Source organism: Stegodyphus dumicola, chromosome X1 (genome assembly GCF_044657685.1).
Source record: "Stegodyphus dumicola isolate Sdum_Otavi_A_Nest chromosome X1, ASM4465768v1".
Classification (NCBI taxonomy): domain Eukaryota; kingdom Metazoa; phylum Arthropoda; class Arachnida; order Araneae; family Eresidae; genus Stegodyphus; species Stegodyphus dumicola.
In genome coordinates this window covers 32,869,774-32,887,339 of record NC_140780.1, presented here as the reverse complement: position 1 = coordinate 32,887,339, position 17,566 = coordinate 32,869,774, and the positions used below count along the sequence as shown (strand labels likewise).

Here is a 17,566-nt window from a genome sequence, read left to right as displayed (position 1 = left end):
ATTATTCTTTTGGGTAAAAGCAAATATGAGACTTCTGTACTGCAGTCGAATCATTAAACTGCTTAGTTTGCCAATACATACGATTAAAATTTCGGAACCAAACCCAATTAATATGTTTTTTGTCAATTCTTCCAAAGAAAGTTTAATTTCTTTGGTATTTAAAAAGTTTTGGTATATAGTTGGTAATTATGAAATATAGACTTACATGCATAAAATCAATTTTGATGCAGTCTATAACATGCATTTCAATTTTTGGATTCTTTGAGTTTTGTTTTTAGAAGGAATATTCATATAGATTACTACCGCATTATACTTTAAAAGATCACGAAATACATTGTAGCTGTATCTTTGGAAAATGCTTGGGCTGTTGGCAAGACCAAAAAGGACTTTCAAAAATTCAAATTAGCCATTCTGAGTTACAAAAAATTTTTATTTTCTATTTTCTTCATCTACTTCAACATGAAAAAATGTATTTTTCAAATCTAATGTAGTATATACGATGGCTGACTGTAATTTATCAATGATGCCATCAATTAATGGGAGTGGAAAGCAATTGCATATTATTGTTTTGTTCAAGCATCTGAAGTCTACACACAGTCAGTATGAGGCAAACATTTTTCTGCTTAACACAGCATTACTTGAGTAATCGAAACAGCTTGGTTTTAAGATTTATTTACCTAATCGCTCAGAAATCTGTTTATCAATTTCACGTTGCTCTATGGGGGGAGGGTCTCAGCACACAATGAACCGGAAGTTCATCTGTCAACACTAGTCTCATCGTCAGGGCAGACTTTTTATTTTAATTGACTTATAATTCATTACTAATTGCAGTATTTCATCCCTGTGTCTCACCTTTAATGTGATTTAAATTGATATCCTCATCATTATTAATATCAAGAATGTGCATGAAGTAGTTTTCTGGCTGCAGTTTTTGAATTTTGATTTCTTTTTCATTTACAGTTAATTGTCCTTGCCTTGTACTATTATCTATACCAATTATAGCTGTAAAAAATATTTTGTTTTCTGTGATAACACAAATATTTGATCTGGCTGAAGAACCATTAATTTCGAATTCACCTTCAAATCTTCCTAAAGATTTAATTTTTACATTGCCAAATCTCGTTAACTGTAGATTTACTGGCTTAAGTTCATGGGAACCTATCTTGCTATGGACGTCTTCTCAAATTAATGTTTCTTGACTACCAGTATCTATTAAAGCATCGATTTGTGAATCATCTAAATCAACAGCTTTATGCATCTCTTTCTGACAAGTCTGAGTAACTGCAGTTACAGTTTTAGCATTTTAGTTATTTTTAGGAGATTTTTTTGGAACAATCCACGGCTTTGCGTCCAAAAAAGTTATATTTAACGCACTTTAATCCTCTACTGTTATTGTTACATGAATTAAAATTATGACCTTGATTTACATCTTGGTTCTTTGCTCTAGGTATAGCATATGCTTTATTTTGTGTGTTGGTACTTGAATAACTATTAGGGCATAGTTGATTTATTATATTTCGTCGTTCCAATAAAAGCTCAAATGTCACTACAGTTGTTCTAGACTATGGGTTTCGGCTTCCCTGTTCCGAGAACTAAAACTCACTACAGGTCGACTCTACCTTCGGGCACGTCGTGGAGGTTCAACCTCCACTATTACCCTCCAGCAGAGCCGCGCACCACCTGGATACGTCACCAGGCAGCACCGGTCGTCAATTGCTCCTGCCAGTCGCTCGGGCGAGCCCGTCGCAGCGGGACATTACCCAGCGACCCCGGGGGAAAACCCCACGGGTTACTAGCACCACGCCGCGCTAGGACGTGCCAGACTCCGAGGCCGGCCAATAAGTGACCTTTCCCAGAGCCTTCAGAACCACCAAGTTCATAAATTTTATACCCCCGTGGCCGAGACTGCCTAGGTACAGATCCTAGCCAGTAGCTTCGCAGAGTTCTCTACGTCGACCCCCGGGGGGGAGTTGTTCTAGACTGTAGAAGGATGGACAGTGATGGATCACTTCCTGAATTTTTGCTGAGTGCATCTTGTTCCTCTTTTTTTCTAGTCATCTTTTAAGTGGGGGAGAATATAAGAAATTATCATCTTCCTTTCCCCATGCATGCTGTTTTGGCTTAAAGTATGTCTGACTAGCATTCGGATAATCCATCATTCAAATCCTGACAAAGACATTGAGGATTTTTAATGTGTCCTGCTGATAATTCCTGGCAAAGGCATTGATGATTTTAATGTGACCTAATTTGTAAGTTAATTAATTATGGAATATTTGACAAATGTGTAAACTTGAATAAAAGAGGTACACTTGAATAAAAGAATAAAAGATACTTGAATAAAAGAGGTACAAATATGTTGCTAATTTGCTGTATGTATATTGTCAGCAATGAGTGTTTTGTAATATTTATGTGAACTTTCTTATAGCTCTTCTTTAAAGTATTATATGATGCTGTCTTTAGAAATAATTTAAGGAATAATTATAGCTCTTTATAATGATTTATTTTGTACAGGTAAGACAAAGTGAATCAGGTTGTTAATTTTACTCTGGTTAAATTAAAGGATATTGACAGAAATAAAACTTTTTCAAAAATTAGATAAATGCTTCATGCCAAAGCATTAGCTAACAGAAATTAATCTCAAAATAGTCAATTAGTCAAGTCTCGAAATAGTCAATTAGTCTGTCAATTTAGTCAAGTCAAATTTATGATTATAGAAAAATGATCTTCTCTGTTTTGTAACAAATCTCTCTCTTTTTTTTTTTTTTTTTTTTTTTTTTAAACATGGTGTACAGCCGCATCTCACAAAAATACATACCTTACGTCTGGATTACGTAGAATTTATCAAAGTTTAGATTAGATTTTGTGAAATTGTATGCTACTCTTCTACAAATGCACTTATTAGATCCTGGAGGATGTGAGGAGGCATTTGGTATGCTATAATTTGGAGTGCAGCTTAAAGCATTCCATGTGTGCTCAGTCAGATTCAAATGTGATGAGTAAGCTAACTGAATTCTGACAGTATAGATGCCCGATATGGAGGAGCATTCTCCTTTCATTAGTAAAAAGTCTGGTCTAAAAGTATTCCTAAACAGACTTGTGTGGGGTTCTAAAACCTCATCTACATATTTCTAACCAGTTACAGAACCTCCATCAGAGGAATGCAGCTATATTTTATGATTCTGTTTTAAAGCATGCAATTGCTTCCATGAAAATGGGAGTGTTTCTTGAATAAGGGAAGGCAAGTTGCATTTTCCTCTCTCCATCCAGATTTGAAACATGCTGAGAATCATAATTTAAGCTGTATCTGGACTGAAGAGTAAATGGTATAGTCATATACCATTTCGCTTGGCACCAATGAACATGATGACATCACTATTTTGAATAAGTCCCTTTGGAAGATCAAGTGAGCAAGACACAGACCATTGGTTTTTTTCACTTAAAGTCCAACCTCATGAAGTCAACTTCATGCAACAGTAAAATGGCTGATTTGTGTCCCTGTGGCAGCCTTGTTGTAGTTGAAAAACATAGAAAAATGGTATTGAGATGCGGTTGTTGCTCTTGGCTGCTGCATACCGGGCCTTGCATTAACGGATTTGCTGCTGAAAAAGTAGTCCGAAGTCTTTAATATTACACTTCAAAGTATGATCAAATCTTGGGCAAACTCAGTTTTCATTTACTTCCCTGATTCATCTATCAATTAACTGCCACTTTTGCCTTTTACTTTAAATAATACCTTGGAGCCATAACTAATGAACACTAATCACTTTAAGAAACCACATTAATTTTAGATAACACTGTATACTTGAATTCAAGCATTTATCTATTGCACGGCATGTTATCAATCACTAATTTGCATTTATTATGTGCTGGCGTATGCACAGTGTAGTCCATTTTTGCATTCACTTGCAGATAATTAACTTAATAATTATGCAGTTGGACACTGGTTGAAAACTTAAATCAGTGAGCATATTTTTAATGACCCTCTAATTTTTGTGAGTAGTATATTTAGGTTTATCTGTAAACACACTTGTAAAATGTCCTTTATTTTTGGTTCTTTTTTAGCTTTAATAATAATTAGTGTAAAAATAAATATTTATGTAGGTAAATTTTATAACAGTATATTCCCTTTTAGAAAATGGCCTCCTCAGTTATTCTAATCCAAATTATAAGCTAACTGCATCAGATGAGAATTGCAACGTTGAGGTGCAGGATGATTCTGATGAACTTTATGAGGGATTAGATATTGCGTGCCGAGTATCTCGTAGGCCCGGAATTCGAAATCGTCGTAAATATGCAAGCTTGGATCCTGTGTCTATGGGTGTTGATGTTGACTTAGAAACTACCCCAATGCTTACTGAAAGCACAGAAAATAATTTGTAAGTATATAAGTTTATATAATTTAATATTGTAAAAACTTTTTTTTTTAAGTGCTACCCCAAACTTTTTGGAAATGTGAAACTCTCTATCCTGTTATAGTTTCTATTTACTCAGCTGGGTAATGCTGTTCATTATCTTTATGCAACATCCTTTTCTTTAGGGTAATAGCCCTTGTGTAATTTGTCATATTCAAATATTTAATGTAACAATGAATATTTGGGTAGCATTTTTTTTTAGTTTCAAAGGTACTCAAGCTTTAGAGGTACTTGAATCTTTTTCAAATGTTTCTTTGTATATACTGTATTTGTTACAATTTTACTTTTTTTTTCCTTTTGTGTGTGCATTGTTAAAATAATTTTATTTTTTTGTAAAACTTCTTGACTTTCAGCATTTTTATGTCTATTTTCAACAAACCTTAAAAAAATCCCATGACTATTAAAGGAGATCTCTGCAGGAGGCTAGCACGTTGCTGCAGTTTCCTTAAATTTTCATGTTTTTTGTTAATGTTTTCCTCTTAATCCAATAAAGGGTAACATGTTTATTTTATTTCAGACTATGAAAGGCTGCATAGTGTTAGTTAGTGTTGTAAAAATCCCTGAAATTAATTTTAGTCTTTAACAGCAAATCAGAAGTGTATGAAAAATACATTTTGATATCTAATTTTTATTATTGAAAAAATTACCTTGTTTGCATTTAACTTAAAATATAGTTAATGTAACCATGTCATGTTCCATTTCTCCAATGAGAATCAAGCACCACTGTGGGTCATCGCCATAGTAATCAATGAGCACAAAGCAAGATTAAGTTTGTTTATTTCATTTGTCTCGCCAGTGAGCAGCGTAAGTTTCATGTGCTTCCCAGAAACAGTTTAAGAAACTGCGATCTTTGTCTTAGTTATGTCTACGAAAAAAGTAAAACACTCATGTACTTTCAAAAATCGTACATACCTGACTTTCCTGCTATTATTTCATCAAAAAATGTAATATTCCAATTTTTATCATTTGTCATTGCAATTTTTCATTGCAATTCAATTTCGCATGATGGAAGGGTTGATGCTCTTAAGCATGTGCATACACAAGGAGAACATGAGTTGTACTGAAAAACAAAATTCAGTTTTTCTGTGGAAACAAAGGACCAAGAAGTTATTAATGCAGAATACCTGTTTTCTGCGATTTTACTGGAGCATAATCTGCCACTGCATTTTGCAGCTTTTTTCAAAAAAAAAATGTTTCCAAGCAGTAAAATCGCTAAGAAATTCTCAAGTGCAAAGACAAAAATGGCTGCAACTGTAGAAGAAATGTGTATGAAAAATAAAACTTGAGTTATTGGTTGCATTTAAACAGTTCCATTCTGCCTTTCTACAGATGGAAGCAATAATACTGATTTGAAACTGTATCCTTTAAAAAAATAAAAACAAATTCCAGAGTCATCAGAAATTTAGTATAGTTTACTTTCTGTCCCCACTTTTGATGAGATTTGAGAGGCTTTAATAATAGCCCAGCTAATTATTTAAACTTTAAAAGAAAGTGCAATTCGTCAGGATAATTGCTTAGCACTTACTGCCATGCCAGAAATGCACCAGGAACTGTAGGCTTGAAGACTGATGTTGTAAGCATTAAAAAAAAAAAAATGAAAGAAAATTCATATTTGCAAATTATGAAATGCATCTGTCACCTCTTAAATTTAGCAGTAAAAACGGGTCAGTTTCTTTGCTAGTAAGTGTGGTTGAACATATTGTTCATATTTATTATTATCTTGGAAAGATAGCTAAAAGGACGGAAAAAATGAAGCAATTCCAACATAATACTGGAAGAATAAAATAATCTGAAATATATATGTACACATTGTGTTATCTTTAGAGAAATGTTTAGCAAGAATCATTGACCACTTCTTATATTTTGTAAGGAAGAAGTAAATACTTCTAGAGTTAAGGTAAAAGCCTCTGTTGAAAGTTATAAAATATCCTAAGTAAATGGAGATGTAGTTATTGCTTCCAATGTTAAAAATAAACGTGAGAAAAATTAAGTAATTTCTGCAATTAAATTGACAGTTCTCAAAATAATATCACAAAATGCAACTGTTACATCTGAATTACTTCTTTCTTTTGTATACTAAATTTTATTAATATCATTAAACCATTTCTGAAACCAACTGTAGTTTTGCTTTTATTTGAAGACCCTTGTATCAACAGTAGGTTAATAGTAGGAAAATTTTACAGATATATGCATTTCTCATCATAAAGTTTCATTTCTACATTTGTCTCATTTGTATGTCATTTGTGAATGGTCCCTTGAAAGCCACATAAATGGTGCTCTACTGTAGTTTTTTTTAAGATCTTCCCTCTGCAGTAAGAATGTAGTTCATCAGTCCTTTTATGTTAGTTACACAGAATTTATTTGTTTATCTCCGTAATGAGTACCAATAACAATTCCTGCGGAAAAGTCAAGATCTGAACTTTCATTTCCGACTTGTCTATGTTTGAGTGGATAGATCACTAGGGGTTGTTATATCGGGGGAGGTTTTTTTAATGGCCACCCTGTATATAGATTATTTTTTGTATGTATGTGTGTATCTGTATATATGTACACTGAGCAAAAAAAAAAAAAAAAAGGGCGGAGACAGTTCTATATCTCCCGTATTACTAGGCCGATTAACAAAATTCAAATTATGGTTTTCATGTCTCGAAAGCACGACTTGATATATAATAAGATTTATACATTCTTTTGCAAAAAAACCTAAGCACCAAGAACGACTTTTGCGATCATGATGAAATTTGGTATGCAAAAACATCTTGATCGAACATGCAAATGATCAAAGTTTCAAGGTAAATGAACAGGAATTTGACTATAGCGCTCATTTCTATTGCACAATTTGCAAAGTATAAAACCACTAACAGGCGGAAAATTTATCTTTTTTGTTCCTGCCATTGTAATTCCATAAAGAAGCAACTAAAGATGCCACTATGATGATATCGAAGACTTTACAGACAACTAAACGACTTAGAACGTGATCGCATTGTAGGGTTGCGTGAAGCTGTACCTCCCATGGTACTGTTCAGCCATCTCACGGTGCTTGTCTGAGGCGGGGCTACGCTCACAAAGGCCTTTAAGACATTTTTCTTTGGCCCCACAACATCGGCAGAGACGTCTGGAGTGGTGTCGCAGCCGATCATCATGACTGCCATCAGACTGGCATCGTATAGTGTTCAGCCATGCATCCCACTTCACTCTTGAAGCAGATAACCACCGTGTTCGTGTCTGGAGAGGACGGGGCTAGCAGTCCCAATCAAACCTTGTTTCACAAAGGCATACAGCCATAACCCCTGGTGTGATGGAGTGGGATGCTATTTCTTATGACAGCAGGTCATCTTTAGTCATCCTCCATACATCTTTAAGAGCTCAATGATATGTTGATACCATCCTGTGGCCGGTTGCATTACCTTTCATGGCACGTCATCCTGTGGCCTTTTTCCAACAGGGTAATGACAGGCCACGTACCGTTCATATATCTCTGGACTGTCTCTGTGTGGTTGATACTCTTCCTTGGCGAGCAACGTCACCAAACCTTCACCAATCAAGCGTGTCTGGAACATGGTAGGCCGCCAGATTCGAGCATCACAAAATATCGCAGATCTGGAGTGACGACTGATGAATGTCTGGCAGAATGTGTCGCCGGATGACATTAGGAACCTCTACCACTCCTTGCCTCTACAAATTCAAGCATTCATTGCCGCTAGGGTGGTTCGACCAACTACTGATTTGAACACTCAATGGGTGATTGTATGCCATGAACAGGTACTATGACCTTGGTTTTTTTAATCATTTTATTATCTGTGTATGAGCTATACACATATTCAATTTCATCAAAAATAACCACTTCCTTCCAGGTGCTTCGATTTTTTGCAAAAAAGTTTATATAGCATTGTTTTAGCATAGGTATTTTGAGACAAAATCGGACTTTTCCTGAGATAGCATACCAATTTTTTTTTCCATATTTCAATTCTATGACTCAAATTATGGCTAGATATTTAATTTTCTAAAATTTGATGCAAAATTTATGAAAAAATTCAAAAATTTGTCTTGTCACAATTTTTTTCAGTTTACGCCAAGAATAATTCACTTGGCGAACTTCTAAATATATAGCAACCTATTTTCCTTTCCCTTCCATTGTGCCAGAGTGAAAAAAAAGGCACTTCATTCCTACCTTTTCACATTGTGCATGAGAGGAAAAAAGTCACATTGTTCATTTAATTTCAAATAATTTTCAAATGAAAGTGTCTAAACCACATTTGATATTTTATCGCTTTCAATAAATATGCCAAATTTCAAAACGTGCCAATATATAAATTCACGCATATCTTCGGACATTTTGAATAAAAAACTGTAATTTTTTGCAGGTATGCTTAGAAATACGTCTACTTTAAAATGATGTTAAAAATTTTATAGTTTATAATTCAAAATTTTTTTTAAATTTGTAAAAAATATTAAAAAATACAAATTTTAAAAGTAAATCATAAAAAATGGGTAAATTTTATTTGGAATGAACCTGAATTTCATAATGTTAAAGGAAAAATCAAATAATTTTAATAAAAAAAGAGATTAATAAATATATACCAAACTCAATTCACATTGAGGAGCTAAAATTTTGAGAGCTAATTTTTTAAAAACTAATCATCGTGATTTTTACAAAACTTGGTAGTTTGGTATAATTTGAGTTGTAGAATCGAAATATGGGGAAAAAATTGGTATTTTATTTCAGAAAAGTCCTATTTTGTGTCAAAATACATATGTTAGAACAATCCTATATATAAACCTAATATATATCCTAAGTCGCACTTTCGAGACATGAAAAACGCAATTTGAATTTTGTCAACCGGCCCAATAGAACAGGAGATATAGAGCTGCCCCCCTTTTTTTTTTCGCAGTGTACATTGCACACTTAAATCCCTATCACGTATGCTATTTGTTGCCGGAACAGGATGTCGAAAGAAACATTTCTCAAATCTGCATTCCACGAAACTGGGTTACCTTCGCTTTTGGTAAACATACTTGAAAGCCAAACAGTAATAAGTTATTGTTCAGATTGACGAAAGAGACGTTTGCTTTCAAATTCCATGTATGTGTAAAATATATTTTGTAGTTATTTTAATGTTTTGGCTCAATACCATGTCAAAATGGCATGTGTTTATTGCATTAATTGTTACTTAAAAGTAATTGTATATTTTTTACGCCAATTCTTCTAATGATCTGTTGTGTATATTTTTGTGAATACTTTTACATCATATAGTCTGTGATTTGTCATTATTTATGATTTTATTATTGTAAACAATATATTTGTATCCATATATTTATTTAATAACTTTTATGTACACAATATAATGTCGTTTATTGATATATGTTTTGTGGTGAGTGAAAAATATTTATTTTATTCCCAAAATGTTAAAATATTTCGCAAAGGCTACTTGCTTAGTTTTTTTATTTAAATTGCTAAGTAAATTACAAATGCAAAGTTTGTGTGTAAATGGGGCTAAATTTAATGACTAAATTATTGCATAAAATGCATTTCAATTATTTTTCAACTGTGTATTCCATATCCATGATAATGTGCAAAGAACTGATGACTACAGTTGCTGGCAATTACATTATCGTTATATGAATTAGAAGTAACTTCAAATAAATTTTTTGGCCATGTTCATTTTTGTATTGATAATATATATGCACGCATCTAATAAGTCATATATTTACATACACATAGAGAGGCATTGGTATATGTTTCTTAGTATTAATGTAATGAATAAGATTTATATTAATGATTGTATATACAAAAGTTTTTCATCATTCATAATAATACAAATATAGTTCTTGATGTGTTTATAATGTAAAAAGCATTTCATTCATAACATGAAGATAATAGCATACAAATTTAATGTGTATCCTCATTATTACATAATCTATGTTTTAATAAATATACATAATTGCTGTTCAAGCAATTTCATGTTAAATGTAGTAAAAGTAATTAGCAGAAAAGTAAAGTCGCACATATACAAACAGATTTTAAAAAAAATTATTCACCTTAAATTTAATAAAAAAATTCTATTGTATAAGAATACCATTTCTTTTCACACGATCAGCACAAAATATGACAAATTTGGCAAACTTTTGGCAACGAATAATTTGTAAACAAATCATCAGAAATGGCACGTCATCACCAATCACGTCATAAAATACTGTCTACTCTGAAATGTCCACAATTTTAAATTTAATGAATGTATAAACATTTTAAAAATGACTTAGACAGTTATACTACAAGAAAACAACAATATATACGAGTATATACGACCTTTTCCGTATTTCTTGAATTAAATCGGCTGCTGTTTCCACCATTCAGGATCTCACAGTTGCAGCCATCGTCATATTGAAAATTACCCGTGATCCTTCAGAAGCAGAACTTTCGTCTGATTGGTTGATTTCTACGCGGAACACAGCTGCGAATGAAACATTTTTGGAAAAGTTTCAAATTGTTCTTTATAGCCAGGACATATTTTCCTCAGCTATACGGCACAGTTTTCGGAAACCTCCCATTTAAATTAATGCTACTAGATTTCTTGGAAATGTCCTGCATAGCCGTTCGCGTTGCTAGATATGATAGTCCCTTTATGTAAACACACATACATAAATACAAGCCTACTCTGTTGCAAATTTCACTTAATGGAGATGTTGCATTTAGAAAACTGCTGGAGTATTATTCTTTTCTTCATATAACTTCTTTGTATTTTACTTCAATTTGTGTTTTTATATTTATATATAGTTTCTTAGGTCAGTCTGAAAATCTGAACAGTTAGTTTTTAAATCTGATTGAATTTTAGATGTATATCTTCATTTTTATTTGTAATATTAATTTTTGATATAAAACAGCTAAAATTCTTCTTTTCTATTTAAAATTAATAGGCTTTTTTATAAAGATCATGTACTTGGTTTAAATTTACATTCTTGGTCTTAATTCCTGTTCTTTATCTTTTTGGCATAATTGGAAGTTTTTTCAGTGTAAGAAGTAGACTTCAAAGAATGAATTTTAAATAAGAGTAGGTTGCATCAAAGTATATAAAATGAACAAAAAAACTCAAGAAATAAAAAGAGGTGCCCATTGCATGTGCATACATTTAAGGCAAAAATACGATTTCAGTTAAACAGTAAAAGAAGTGGAAGCAGAGTAAGCAACCAAAGTTACAAAATCCGAATTCAGCTTATAGGGTGATCTGAGATCTTGAAACAAAATAAACTTATTAGTTTAAAAAAGAAAGCTTGGGGGCAAAAGGAGCAAGTTTTTAAAACTAGCCTTTCAAAAATCTTCAAATTAAAAATATCATAATTTTGAAAAAAATCCTATTGCATTGTTTAGGTCATTATTTAAGCTTTTTAAATGTGCTTGAGCTCTTTAAATTACTTTAGTATTTGTGTGTATGTGTGTGCTGTTATTTTTCAGAAACGAACCAGAAAGTTTAAATCCTAGTGAGCCAGAACTTTTCCAAGCTGTTGATAATGGTAATTCAATTTTTGACTCAAATGATAATAAGGATATGGGGAAAAGGTCAAGTTTCTTAGAATACTGCATTAGTCTTGAATCAGCTTCTCAAAAACAGAAGAAACCAGCAGCATGCCAAGCTGCATATTCCTCTGACGGCAACCTTTCTTCTGAATCAAATGTATTTGAAAAGTAAGCCTTTTTTATTAAAATCACGTGTATTAATTAATTTGCGAGATCATTTTCATAAATAAATTGTTTAATGCTGCATTTTGTGTTAATTTTACATTTTCAAGTAAATTATATTTGTTTCTTTGCATACTTTTTTGTGTTAAAGTATGTAATAATGTATTTTCCGCTACAAAAGCAAACTTTCTAACAAATTTCCCCCCTATTTTGGGAGAAGTTATGTGCTATTCACAGTCAAAGAAGCATACTTATATTAACATGTGTCAGTTAGCTCCTAAGTCTTATCAAAGGTAATCATGAATTTTGTGATCATAGTACATCGTTACTATTGCCATTAATATAATTTATTAAAAAAACTGCAAGAATGAATAAATGTGTGAATTTTATTCAAAATGGTTCTTGCTTTATGCACCTTTGGACCCCCCCCTCGAACAACAGGGGCCTGCGTCTTCAAATTGTTAGAGTATTATGAAAACATATGTCAAGATTGCATTTTCTGCTGAGCTTGGTGAGCGTGACTTCATTAAAATCTGTATGTGGATCAGCTGTGCAAAAAAGACAAATTGAAAATGCCATGCAGACATTGTTATTGCGGGTCCATTCAGAAACATACCATCCATAACATCATGTTTTTAAGAGAGCTTTTTTTTCGGTCCAAAAGTGGATGCTGACTACATAAAGCAAGATAAGATTCATAAGTTATCTTTTCTCCTCGAATACTTCAATGTCATATATACTGCCCTCCAAAAGTTAAGGAACATCATGTTTTTTGTGTCTAATTTGAGAATGAAGCAACACAGGAACAATTAATTTATAGGACATGCTCAGTTCTTTAATGAATGTGGCATAAAATGTTTTTAAAGTTCAACACAAATGTGAATTACAATAGAAAATTGCACTCTTGGCAGAGAAATCCAATTTTGGAGAAACAGTATATCACAGTTTTTTGAGGAAAAATGGGGTAGTAACATTACAAAAAGGGTTCTAATAAGGAATGTTTCCACCCCTAGCTGCAATACATTTGCGGCAGTGACGTTCCATTCTGTCAGTTAAGTTGTTGGTCAGTGAAATGGTAAGCAATGGCCAGATATGGAGTAATCCTTGTTCAAGCTCATCTAACGACCTTGGAGGAGGACTTAAAGCAGCAACCTGTCTCCCAAGTTAGTCTCAAATATACTCTATCGGACTTAGGTCTGGGGTTTGAGGACTTAGGTCTGGCCATCTCATCCACTTCATACTGTGATCCTCAAGCTATTTTTCAGCAACCCGAGTTTGGTGCAGTTGAGCATTGTCGTCCATCAGAAGAAATCGAGGATGAATAGCAGTTGCATATGGGCAGACATATTGATCAAGAATCTCCTCTCGATATCTCACACCGGTCAAAGTTCCTCTATGGAACGCACACAGGGCAATGTGGCCACTGAGAGGGATCCCAGCCCAAACCATTATTCACCATCTGTGTAACTGTGTTTTTCCACAATGTGGGATTAGTTGTATCTAGTGTGTTGTTCCCTCCAGATCAGCTGACGACCTTGAATCACTCGGCAGTGTGAACTTGGACTTGTCTGTGAAGAGAACAGATGCCCATTGTAGACTGGTCCAGGAGATGTGTTCTCTTGTCCAATATAAATGGCACCTCTGTGTCCTCAGGTCAAGGAGACCCATACAACTGGTCGTCCTGCATACAGATTTGTATTGTGCAGGTGTCTGCACACTGTAGTAGCTGAGATTCTTGTTCCTGTTGCCACTAAATGATCTGCCATGAGCTGAGGCACAGTAATGTTACTCCTCCTTCGGGTGGAAAGAGCTAAATGATGGTCTCCCACAGGTGTTGTAACTCTAGGTCTGCCTGGAACATGTCTTCTAGACACAGATTCGGATTCAAACTAATTCCATAGTTGGTAGACCACATTGCGAGAGAGATTGAGACGTCTAGCAGCATCAGCTTCTGACATCCCCATTTCCATCTATCCGATTGCCCACCACCCCAACAAATTGGGCAAACAACTTCTAATTGGGCCAAGATCTAGTTAGTTCATCATGCCATGGTAATGTAATTATAATGGACAATTTACATGTGTAACATGCAAGGTGGCCCTTAGAAAGTCCTCCACGAAGGCATCCATCCCTTAGGCAGATATCCCTCGAGATTTTGCCATAATCACTTAAAAAACTAACACTCAAAACATACGTGTACAAGAAAATAATTTTTCTTTTAAGGAAAACTTTTTTTACAGAGAGACAAATTATGTCATACAAAAAAATTCCCAACTGTCTAATTTTAAAATCAGATTTTGTTCTGAGAGATTCACAATCATTTTAATATTTTAGAAAAACTGACTTTATCTCACGCCTTTCAGAGTTACATCTGACTAGCATAAGTATATAAACTCTGAAATTAAATAATAAAAGAATAATGCGACTTTTAGAATGAAAGATTTTAATTCTTCAAGATTTCATTTCTCTGGAGTTGTGTCTGAACTCGTCGTTAGTACATATTTATGGAATTAGCACATATGCAGCCACTGTAATCATCTTTCTTTCTTAATCTAAACTAATTTTATAATTCCTTGGAGGGAAAAAGCAGTTTATTGGAACAGAGAATGAACACATACTCGTGTGAGGGATGTGTTTGAAACTGAGCGGGGAAATAATAATAATGAAGATAGTAAGTGAAGAATCAAGAATTTATGGCTGCAGTTGAAATTCTACATAGGACATAACAGTTTCAATAAAAAAAAAAAAAAAAAAAAAATCAGGAAATGAAAATGAAAGTCTGTAGAAAAATGACAACTAAAAAGACACGTTAAGCAATAGCTACAGCAAAGATAAATTTAAAATTTCCGAGTCCTTAACCTACTAACTGAATACTTTCTAAAGATTTAATTTTAAATGCTTCTGATTTTATTTGTTGTTGCTGCAATCAGAGAATAATTATTTTCAAACTCAAATTTTATGCAGAAAATGAAATCATACATATTGTTACTTTTTTTTTTTCTCTGACACCAATTGTTGCATTATTTTCTTCCTTTCTTTACGTTCATACGGAGTTCGTAGATATGGAGTGAATAACGGTGACACTTGATGAAGTATTGAAACGCACTTTACTTAGCCAATATTAATCAGGACAGCTCCAAAATCACGTTTTACAGTCGTCGAAGAACTACTATAAAGATGCTGACACAATCTGCGACACAGTCTTCACACTATCAGGTTGTAATGAATGGTCGAGACAGCTTAACTGCAAAGCACCAGAGTACAGCTCTTGACTCTGCTTGGTCGTTCTCGGAACTCCAGGTACTCAAGACTCTCCACAACTCGCGATGCACTCGACGACACACAGAGCACAGCTCCTGACTCTTCTGTTCAGTTGTTCCCGGAGCTCAACACGCTCTCTCGACGATGCACTAATCGCGACTACACTACAAGACTCTTTCGGTGCTTTCGACGACCCACTCGGCACTCGCTACCCAGCTGTCAACTCAATCGACATCGCAGGGATTGACTAGCTAGACGAGACACGAACTCGATACTAACTCTCCGCATACCAGCAGGGTTTATATAGCTTTTGGCTGGTGTTCGAGAACATTGTGAGCTAAACCGGTAAGAATTCATTCCAGAAGGTTCTCCATCCGTCCATGGCATATCGCCAATTTTCTCGCCAAATGTGGCAACCCTTGCTTCCTTGCTATTTTCTGGCAACCCTAAAACTGCTTTGCAGGAAAGCCATTTTACCGCGCCTGTACATTTCGTAACAATATGATAGTGTCACACACAAAACAAGCCTATAAAATCTTGCATTATTAGCAAATGAAAATTACATGTATGTTGAATTTGGCATTTCGAAGAAATCTCACAAAAATGTAAGTGATAGATTATAGCTTGAGTAGAATTCTATTGCTTGAATCCTCCATGACCCCTCAAATCTCTTGCAGTATGCAAAGAAAGTAAAAACTAAAAATTCTTCAAAGGCCCTATTTTCAAATTCACAGGCAGACACCAAAAACGCTCGTACTGACCTTGCTTATATCCGTATCATCTATGTTATAAAGACTGTAACATTCATCTCAATGGTCAATGAGCCAAATTCCCTTAAAATATGCTCCGTGAAGGCATCCTTCATTTAGACAGATAGCCTTTGTATGCTTTGCCATGCTCATATAACCTACATTACATTACACCAAAGATGAAAATCCATTACCTCGCTGCATCATTTGGGCTGCCTTACATAGTTATCTATTCATCTCACAGTGACAATATTCTTTCATAGCTATAATAATTCCTTTATCATATACTTGAGCTGCCAGGCTGGTGCTGTTTTTAGTGACACTGCCATAACAGTGGGTCCAGGTTCAAATCCCAGGGAATGCATGAATATTTGGGGACACTAAAAACACGGCAGGCCGAAAGTCGTCTCGAGAGGTTGTGGTAGGGGAAGAGGGGTGGAAGACCCTTGTACAACCCCTGTGTATTCTATCGCAAAATTGGGACGAAAGCTTAACAGTTTGCTAGATTCAGCATAACATTTAACATAAGCACATCAAGTGTACTTACTGTATTCTGTTCCATTTGAAATCATATTTTCATTAATGGTATCTTTAATAGTCTACATTCATTTAGTGCTATTCTTACCTGAATAATATTAAAATAATTAGACTGAACGCAAGTTTATTTTGTAAGCATTCCTTGTGTTATCTTCAGATATAATAAAAGCCTGAAAGCTGCATAGGCATTTTTCTTACCTTTTCATGCAGTATTTTATTGTGTTAACTATTGGGCTAAGAAAGATTGTGAACTGTACCTGTTACCTTTTATTTCTGTTAATCTGCATTCTCCCATAATATTAGATTTAAGGATTAATTATAAAGGAATCACAACCTTTTGGTCGAGAAATGAATAAAATGAGGTATAGTAAATAAAAAAAGTATTCGGTTTCTGTCGCCAAATCATCTGATGTTGAATTTGAAATTCAGAAATAGCACTGTTATTAAATGGTTAAATGTTATGACCCAAATTAATAATTATGCTTAACATGCATTTTCTTTTAGATGCTATGAGGATAGAGAATTTTTTAATCAAGCTGATGGACTAAATCATATAAAAGGATCTTTCTCACAGAATTCATATTCTGTATTACACAAGAAAAGCATTCCAGTGCTTGATCAGAAGTCACTGTTAAGCATTCCTATTAGATTCAGTAATACTTTGAACTCTGAGAAAACATTGTATTCAGAAGCTAATGACTGTGATTCTCTTCCATCTGGTTGGGAAAAACATGAAGGTAAGGATTTAAATTAGTTAATGATTCTACTGAAAATCAAATTGTGTTGTTGTATTATACAGTGAAATGTCGTTAATCTGGACCTCACAGCTACAAACTTTCTGCGAATGCTTCAACGCATAATGCGTTGACGCATGTGCATAATACCTTTGCGCATGCGCATAATACCTTTACGCATGCGCGTTTAATGTGTAACGG

At 34.1% G+C, this 17,566-nt stretch overlaps 1 protein-coding gene across 3 annotated transcripts in view; it reads left to right on the top strand.

Moving 5' to 3' along the window:
- The window catches only part of LOC118193676 (protein Fe65 homolog), a 146,329-nt gene that overhangs the window by 53,424 nt on the left and 75,339 nt on the right, over positions 1 to 17,566 (top strand). For all 3 annotated transcript variants that reach the window (XM_085808374.1, XM_085808375.1, XM_085808376.1), the window contains 3 exons: positions 4,133 to 4,376; positions 11,860 to 12,090; positions 17,136 to 17,368. In XM_085808374.1, the coding sequence (XP_085664500.1) occupies positions 4,133 to 4,376; positions 11,860 to 12,090; positions 17,136 to 17,368 (708 nt within the window). The remainder of the gene's footprint in view (positions 1 to 4,132; positions 4,377 to 11,859; positions 12,091 to 17,135; positions 17,369 to 17,566) is intronic.